Source organism: Galleria mellonella, unplaced genomic scaffold, assembly GCF_026898425.1.
Source record: "Galleria mellonella isolate WM207_F2 unplaced genomic scaffold, CSIRO_AGI_GalMel_v1 utg63, whole genome shotgun sequence".
Lineage (NCBI taxonomy): Eukaryota > Metazoa > Arthropoda > Insecta > Lepidoptera > Pyralidae > Galleria > Galleria mellonella.
The window spans coordinates 7,199,037-7,208,692 of NW_026442130.1; the positions used below are offsets into that span (position 1 = coordinate 7,199,037).

The following is a 9,656-nucleotide window of genomic DNA, read 5'->3' on the forward strand; positions in this document are numbered from 1 at the left end:
CGACATCTCTAGTGACGTACAGTTCCGTGGCCACCTCAAAAATAAGGTGTAGCTGGCATCCAAAAAACTCAGTGTGCTTAATAGAGCGAAGCATTACTTCACGCCGGATCAGTGATTAATGCTCTACAAATCGCAAATCCGACCTCACTTGGAGTATTACCGTCATTTATGGCGGGAGGATTTGGATACCAGTTCAAACCCTTCGACTCAGTGCAACGACGAGCTACAAGAATTGTCGATGATCCCAGGCATGCAAGCGGTATCGAACCCTTAAGTTTTAGAAGAAATTTTGGTTTACTCTTCGTGTTCTACCGCTTGTACAATGAAGTGTGCTCAGAGGAATTATTCAATATGATGCCCACGGCCACTTTCTACCATTGTACGGTTCGCCATTAACAGGAAATTTACCCTTATACCCTACAGCTTAAATGGTTGCATATGCAATGCGGTTTCAGAGATGTTTTCTCCCACTAACACTCAGGTTACTGAATGAGCTCCCTGACGAGGTTTTCCCAAGAGACTACAGCACGGAGTTCTTCAAAAGGGGGGTAAAGAGGTTTCTTCAGGGTCGGAAACGCGCGCGCAATACCCCTGGTATCGCACGCGTTCATAGGCTACAATAACCGCTTGCCATCAGGTGAGCCGTATGCTTGTTTGTCACCTCAGTGGTATAAAAAATACTGTTTATGAGCTATTTATACTCAGAAGCTATACAGCGCTTTCAAGTCCAGTATCATATAGTGTCTAGAGTATTGGTGGGGTTGTCCCGGTTTTAAAGTACGTCAGAAATGTTCACTGAGGCACGTGCGAAAACGGTGTGCATCTCTAATGTATAGGGTCCGGGCCAGTTCTAGTACTATTCTGAGGGTATTTAAATTGCCAGTACTTGAATTATTGTAGTATGATTCACATGCTAACTAATATACCAAAAAAGGAAGGTTGTATATAGGTGAATAAATAATATTCGAGTATATTCCTATGCATGCAATTTTGGAAAGTAATGTCACATCTTCTCATTCAAAATACCCATTTTGAAGACGAAGCTTTTTAAAAAGTTGCTAGATATGGAAGCGAAATTTGGTATCTACAAGATTGATTGTATGCAAAAAAGTTACTCAGCGAGCTATGGAGCCGCTATGCTCAGTTTATTTGCATGATACTGAAGTGGCAATGAGCTGGTTATATAATTTGAAGAACTGACAATCGATGGGGAAGAAAGGTTATTAAGTGGCGACTTTGTATAGACAAACGGAGCGTAGGACGACCCACACTAGATTGAGTGACGACATAAAATTAAATGCAAGGAGTTAGTGGATGCAGCTGGCTTGAAATCGTTCTTTGTGGCTTAATATCGCATGGCAATATATATATAGGCAATATATAGGCAAAGCCTACCATTAGTAGTGAACAGATAAAAGTTGATGTGATGATAATGATATATGTATGCATTTTTTAAAATTAATGTGATGTGATGTAAACTTGTGATAATTTTAGAAGGTCGAATTAAAATATTTTATATTTACGTATCCAATAAAATTAAAAATAAAGTACAAGATATAGCCTGCAGATTATAGCTGTAGATTTTAGGTATTAGAACGCTCTAGAGTTCCAGGTAACATCAACGAAATAAGCTTCTGAGTTTTTTTGTAAGCGCTATATGAATAATTCAACAATCAATTGAAGGCTACCGCTCTAATATTGTTTTTAATGGAAGGCTTTGTGAGGATTGCGTCATTTGACTATATACCATACAAGACTTTTGTTCATGCATTAGTGATTTTGTATTTACATTTCAAAATTATGATTAATCGTTATCTAGTTTATATGTTTATTGTTGTAATAAACTTGTTTAATTTAATCTATGGTCAAGTGAAATATTATGACCGAAAGTACGATAGCTTTGATGGAGACTATTTTGTACAGAATCCGAGATTATTGCAAAGATATATAGAATGTTTTCTGGATAAAGGACCATGTACTCCGGTTGGCAGAGTATTCAAATGTAAGTACATATACCTAAGGTCTAAGAAATTTGTATAATGTAAATTATTATTTTAAATTAAAAACAGTTAATTTTAACAGTAAATATCTTCTATTTTTGTTTTTCTATAAGTGTACTAGGGTGTATTTCGTGAAGAAATATTTTTATATCTCATTATGTTTGTGAATATGATTTTTATATTATACTTTCATATTTGAATAATATTTTAATAATAAATAAAATTCTTATTACTGGCCAGGAATCCTATCATTATTCTATCATAAAAAAGTATTTTTGAAAGTTACCAAATGTATAATTTAATCTGTAATAAAATGTCTTCAAAATTAATCCAATACCTAAGTTGATATTACTGGTTGATGCTTTAGACAAATATGAATTCAATTTAGTTGAAATACAATATTAGTACAAACCATTTTTTCTTATTAAAATTCACGCATATTTTTTTATTTTTAAATATTAAATTTTACAAAAACATTTTATTCTCTGTTGAATCGTTATTATATTCGAGCAAACCAGTTTTTTTACATTACCTAAGTACTTATCAGTTTCCATTGCTTAAATTCACGAATAAATAAAATTGTCTTAAATGAAAACACTTTTGCGCGATTATTCGTTAACATTTTTAAAGTTGGTTTTGATAAAACGATTGCATGAAACAATGTTATATATAATATTTCTTGTCTATATTTTTCATAAAAACATGAGTGTTATCGAAGAAAAATCTTATTTTTCTAAAATAATAATTGTACCTATTTGTTGCAGCTGTACTACCAGAATTAATCACCACATCGTGTGCTAAGTGCACGCCATCCCAGAAAAATTTCGCTCGAAAAACATTCGATGCTTTCAAGAAATTTTTGCCGAATGAGTACGATGAACTGAAGAAAAAGATAGACCCTACAAATATATATATTGATTCATTTGAAAAAGCTATTTCTGGTGACTAAGAGACTCGACTATATCTTTGTAAACATGTCGGATGTCGGGACAGGTAAGGACAACCAATGACAATACAATAATTATTCTTTGTTTGGTCCTGACTCACTGATGCTTAAAGTGACAATTGTAATTGTCTTATATCAGTACCTATCCAAAGTTTGTTTGCTTTCTTTTTCTCTATTTCTTTCTTACCTTGATTAATTGCTCTTAAAAAATCGCTTATCAGAATCTTTCACTCTCTATGTATCTACATATATTTTTTCTTATTATTTGGGTCTTCTTTCCAAGGTTATGTGTTTTATGAAGTATGCACAATGCTTATATGTATATATACCTATTGTCTACGTACAAAACAACTACGACGTTCTTTAAGTATGTATATTTTTGCAACTTCTAATGGGTAATGGTTTTTTCATGTTTGAATGGGGATAAATATAAGATCTGTACCAATAAAATGTTCGTTATAAAGCTATGAGTATAAAATTCAGTGCATAAAACAATGACTAAGGGTATTTATCCATTTATTTTATATACCTAATTAATATAATATGATTTTTTCCTACGGTATCCATACTGCGTGAATAGGTTTTTTTTTAATGGCTGATAATGGAACGATAACCCCGCCCACGCTAACGATATACGCTGGTGGGGCACCAGTGAAGGATGTAAGGTGAGAATGAAAGAGTCAGCCCATTGTGATGAATATATCTGGAATTCAGCACGATGGTTTCCAGAGGGAACCACGTGGAGATTTACTTTACAGGGTATATTGCTAGCAATAGGACTGGTAGCTCGCATTACTAACAATCCCTTCCCCCCGCGTGAATAGAGTTAGCGTAATGCATATTTATTCTACATATCAGCCTTTAACTGTCCTCTGCTGAAAATAAGCCTCCCCCTTGGAGGGTTTTGCCAGTAGTTGCTACGCTTGGCAAGCGGATTGGAAAAATGAGGAGAAAATTTGTATTATTTCTATTTTTATGAAAAATAAAAACTATATTAAACTCTTACGAAAATATAAATAGTGTACATTGATTCGTAATGATGTTTATCTTTACTGATTATGTAGATTTATATCTAACTATAGACTTAATATGTTTTCTTTGCTATATCATTAAATATAGCTGACATTTTAATTATAATATATATATATATATATATATATATATATATATATATATATATATATATATATATATATATATATATATATATATATATATATATAATTATAGTCAGCAGATATTAAGTTGGCTGAATGAATTTAACCAGTTTTTTGATATAATGTAATCTAAGTTGAATTTATACCATAATCCAGAGCTTCCTAAATTTCTAAGATAATGGAATGCTCACAAATACCTTTTATTTTACGAAACTCCATATCAAGTGATTACAAATCAAGGATACTGTAATTTACAAAGGGTAAAAACTTTTATATAGAAATGTTTTTAAAATTAAATACTGTAATCTTTATTTTTATTTTGAAGAATGAAATTGTGTCACTGTTTTATCAATAATTTTTTTATAGATTGGTATTATGTCCGACAATCCGTGCTGAATTCTTGCGAACTACTTACCCACTTACATAACACTGATGAGTTATTCTCATTACATATTTTGTGCTATTTCAAAATAATATTTGTATTTAATTGTGATATTATTTAAAAGCCAATTATAAATAATTTCTCAGAAGCCTGTACTTTTGTACGGAATTTGCAGATTTTGCGTAACCCTCTTTATTAATCCCGGTCACAGACTTATATATCTCATATATGGAAATACGGAATTTGTCATTATATACGTGAATAACATAGATTAATTACAGTACCTACCTGCGGTCGTGTGAAGAAGGATAACAATAAGTATATATTATAGTCGTACCTACTTGTAATATTGAAAAATGGAAGTTTAAGTTTTGCTTAAAAATATACATTAGCTAGGGCCAATTGCTAGCTGACCGTTTTTAGGGTATTTTTTGCCACTAGATCTAACCGTAAGTATATACCTATTATCTGGTAGACATTGTAAAACTATAAGATCACGTGTTGTTTGTTTCTTCGTCTTATATAAAATCTATTTCATGTATTTTGTTGTATCCTAAATAAATAACAGTACATTAGTGTCGAGGTCAGCAATAAAATAACTGACGGTCGAGTAATATAATATAAGGAAGGACTTGGCCAAGCCCATTACTTCCTAAGTGATTATAAGAGAACGAGGTGCCAGCCTATTTCGGTATAGGCTTGTATAAAAAAATAGTTCAGCTATTTCTATTATTTGCCGAGTTGGAAATAGTTACATTATATCACTTTGGTCACCATAAGGATTCATTGGTATATATCTATTTTCAAATAAAAATGTGTACTCCTATTTAACTAATAGGTAACCACTATATGAATACTTTTGGGATTTACTAAAGAACAAAAGTTCAGTGTTTTGTATTAATTTTCCTTACTAATGACTGAAGTGTTCAAAATTACTCAAGTTTCCTGGTAGTATGCGGCAATATGTTTGGGCTATGGCCCGGCTTACATTTCACTAGTAAAGTGCAAAGGATTCTTGTGCATTAAAAAATTAATGCGATTTACGTACATATTAACATGCATACAAGGTTTAAATTTGAAAGCATTTTAGGTTGCGTTGTTGATCCGTGTGTTTACAAAGGTAGTGGGTATACTGTTGTCAATATAAACCACTGTCGCTTTCTGCCAATGCTAGTTCTTTGGGGCCCATTATAGAGAGTAAAAGGTGGGTGAACGAACTGCATTTGGGTGCAATTTAAATCAATTCTTTTTGTGAAGTGGAACTACGAGTATAAACGTGATAGTGCTGTCAATAAAAGAGTGTTCACTAATTTAGTGGTTCTTAAAAATGCTCTGAAAATTTCCTCTCAATAATATTCCTAGGGAAATATTTTTTTATTTATTCATATCTATAGTAATGTTAAGAATAATGTATGCTATAAGTATTTTCATACAAATTATATTTGAATCCAAAGATTTTTTAATGGTGTAATAAAAATGATAAGCAACTATTTCGAATTCATTTCACATCTAACGTGCCCATGGACACTTGTGTTGAATTAGTCGTTGATATTCAGTTCAGGACACACTCTACGTTGCATTGTTACCGAGTACACGTGATTAATTATATTCGGTGTATTTTTTACAGGAACAATTTTAAGATGAGGTCCTTCATAATTTTGTGTTGTCTGGTGGCAGCAGTGTTTGCAGCTGACAAATATAACTCAAAATATGACAACTTCGACGTGGATACGTTAATTACCAACGACAGATTACTTAAGGCATACATCAATTGTTTCCTTGACAAAGGACGGTGCACCCCCGAGGGATCAGATTTTAAAAGTACGTATACATTTACAATTATATCGACAGATTTTAGCTATTAGTAAAATTACTCACCAATATTACAGTGTCAGTTACCGGTATCACCTTTTTTAAAGAAGGTAGGGAACTTATTCCACATCCTGAGGATTCGCGAGACATTCCTCTGAAATCGTACTGTATGTGACCATTTGGGATTTAGTATATGTATTTAGTTAAAATTATTATAGAATCATTGATTAATTTATAGTCTATGTTTGGCTCATTACAGACTGTAAAGGTCTGCCCCAATACCTTCTACTATACGATCCTCTGCTTTTTACATTCATTCATTATAAAATATAATTCACAACTTTGTTTTAGTAATATTTAATAAAATATATGTATAATGAAAGTATTAAAGAATATACAATATGACTTAAATAGCTACTTTGCAATATTGATTACACAGCATTTACAATATTTATGACGCTACTAAATTCAGGACAATTTGCAAGTGTCCTTTTGGTGGTACTTACTTGCAAAAGGGGACGAGGTTAAACGTTGTCAGAAGATAGTCTTGAACCAAATTGTGAACTTGTTTTATGTCTTACACCAATAAAGAATTGGTCAACACCGTTTTCCTTATGAAATCATACCTACAGACATTCATGGATGTATTCTTATTTAATATATTATAATAATTTTCATTATTTTACATTTTACTTTACAATTACCTTAATGTTTTTTATGCTTTTATTTGGATTTTCAATCAAAGATGTTGTTCTCCTGTTTCAATCCTCGACATCGTTTACAGAAACTTTGATTATGATCAAAGTTTCTGTAAACGATGTCGATGGTGGCAGATAATATGTAGACTGTAAATGAAATTAGGTTCTTAATAATGTTTGCCATCACTGCGGAATTAGTGTTTATCAGATTTGTATTCCTGACTTTTAGTTTTATAAATTGGGTATAATATACTATTGGGTCACGGTGCTCTGGAGATACTTATTCAGGGCAACAATATGAAAGCTATAATTTTCTAAAATTTTCCATAAACATACTTTAGATAACGTCAGCTTAGAAAGAGTTTTCTGAAATTTTCCCGAAAGCACGGAGAATATAGTATTAATTTATAGTATTGAAGATGGTTTCTATTACTTATTTCTGTTTAAAAAAGTACAAAAAATTCCAAGTAACAATAGTAGAAAAGTAATTTTTTATGATAATTTTCGTACTTTTCAGAGACACTACCTGAAGCTGTAGAAACCGTCTGCGCTAAATGTACAGAGAAACAGAAGCTCAACATTAGAAAAGTGATCAAAGCTATCCAGCAGAAGCATCCAAAGCAGTGGGAGGAATTGGTCAAGAAGAACGACCCAAGTGGCAAGCATCGCGCCGACTTTGACAAATTCATCCAGGGAAGCTAAATGTCAAAGATATTTCGATACAGGTCGAATATGGATAGTTGAAGTTTTTGATTTTGTTATATTTTTTTTAAATTCAGATTGAAAATTTAAATATTAATGAAATACCACCGGTCGTTAAGTACATACTTATTTTTATTATTGAAATAGTTGAAATTGTAGTGACCTCACAAAATTTAAGTTTTGCATTGATAGTTTGATTGACATCTATAGATAGCTTCATAATTTGTTAATTATAAAAAAATAGAAATACTTGAGATTATTGCTTATATGTTACATAAGGAGAAACTACAACGTTATATCTAACCCGTGGCATTTTCAACTTATTTGTCACTTATATTACGGGATATTGTGGTTTAATTGTTATTATTTATTAAACAAATTAATTTTATAACTAGGTCGTCTAAATTAGATGTCGAGTGTTAGTCATGACAATACGTACCGACTGATGATACTTTTAATAAATAAAATTTATAATAATGTGTCTTAATTTAATTTGTACTTCTATTTAACTAATCTTTAATTTTACCGGCTTTTGTAAATTTTATTTGCAGTTTAATAGATACAGCTCTGTGATAATATGTTAATTGTGAAGGATAGAATTGATGTGTCTTTTATTTGTATTTAAGTATAAAGGAAATGAGGGTACTGTTTTATGGAGATTCGTTTCTATCTTTGGTGTAACATAATATAAAAAGTTTAAAAGGCTTAATGAGAAAGTGCTAGATGGTACTATAGTTACATGACGATAATATAAAATAAATATGGCCATATCAAGAACTAATTTTACAGTGCAACTTTTTGAGTTTATCTCGTAGTCCATAACTTAGTGCAGACATTTTTATAGGTCGTCTTGGTAATAGGGTATGTATTTATGTCGTGAGGCAACAATGCGTGCGTTATTTTATTTTAGTTTGAAGGACAAATGCCGTTTTTATCACTAGAGTCATAAATCTTTTTATTTCAGTGTAGCAAAGCATGAGAATTGTCATGAGTAGTTCAGCCAATTCAAGTTCAAAATCATTTATTCATAAAAGTATATTTTTGCCAGCTTTTGATATGTAGATGTTTTATCTTCGAGTTCAATAAGCAGTTTTCAATGTCATGTCTGTTTATGACAGTTACCTCTTTTCATCAGGTGAGTTATTCGCGTGTGTGATAAAATGTAAATAAATAACCTAGTAAAAAAGTCATGGATTAGGGCTCCAAAATTTATTTTTGTATAAGAATAAAAATACCTAAAATAATGTTATGACTCTATGGGTACTTAGAATGTCAAATGTGTGCTGAGCGTATCTTAACTATCGCTAATTAAAACCAACGGAATTGTTATACACATCGTACTGTTACTTTGATAATATACGCAATGTACGATGATTGTATTGTTCGAGTAGTGGAAATTAGCAATTAGCTTAGCCAAGTTGCGTTGCGTTTATATGTTTTTGTGTCAGGTGGGAGGGCAGCGGGTCGGTTGCGCAGTTGCCGTTTGCTGTTCATTGCTATGTGACGTAACGATGCTTGTGCAATGGCGTCACATAATCTTTAAGACGCTGCAATCGTTCCGCGTCATACACCACGGGATTCGCGTCACAATTTTATGGCACAACTCACAAATTTATTGCATTGCTAGTCTTTTGCCGCGATTTCGTCGGCATGACTGGGATGTGTTGAGTGACCAGGATAAAAACACACAAGATAAAAAATGTCTTATTCTATTCTAAATAGTACGTATAGGAGGAAGGTATTGTCAGTAAGGGGGGTTAATGACCTCATTAGCAATATAACCTATCAGGTTGACCTTCACGCGGTCCCCTCTAGAAACCATCGTGGTATATTATTCACGATGAGCGACTGATCTGTTTTCCTCTTCGTCTATCATTCCTAACTGATAATAGTATCAATTAGGAATAATATTAATAATTAGCATAGTGAAGGCGGTTTTTCCATTTAATTTTATCGCAA

At 32.1% G+C, this 9,656-nt stretch overlaps 1 protein-coding gene across 4 annotated transcripts; it reads left to right on the forward strand.

Moving 5' to 3' along the window:
* Positions 1-1,716: 1,716 nt before the first annotated feature.
* Positions 1,717-8,184, forward strand: LOC113521574 (ejaculatory bulb-specific protein 3). Of its 4 annotated transcripts, none has more exons than XM_031909936.2 (3): positions 1,717-2,002; positions 2,765-2,993; positions 6,113-6,251. In XM_031909936.2, the coding sequence occupies exons 1-2, from the start codon at positions 1,801-1,803 to the stop codon at positions 2,947-2,949; spliced, it is 387 nt and encodes a 128-aa protein (XP_031765796.1). In that variant the 5' UTR covers positions 1,717-1,800; the 3' UTR covers positions 2,950-2,993; positions 6,113-6,251. The 4 variants fall into 4 exon arrangements, with proteins under 4 accessions (XP_031765796.1, XP_052755805.1, XP_026762940.1 ...); XM_052899845.1 differs by lacking the exon at positions 1,717-2,002 and adding an exon at positions 7,513-8,184 and having other exon boundaries at positions 2,853-2,993; positions 6,113-6,306; XM_026907139.3 differs by lacking the exons at positions 1,717-2,002; positions 2,765-2,993 and adding exons at positions 5,128-5,274; positions 7,513-8,184 and having other exon boundaries at positions 6,113-6,306.
* The last annotated feature ends 1,472 nt before the right edge of the window (positions 8,185-9,656 follow it).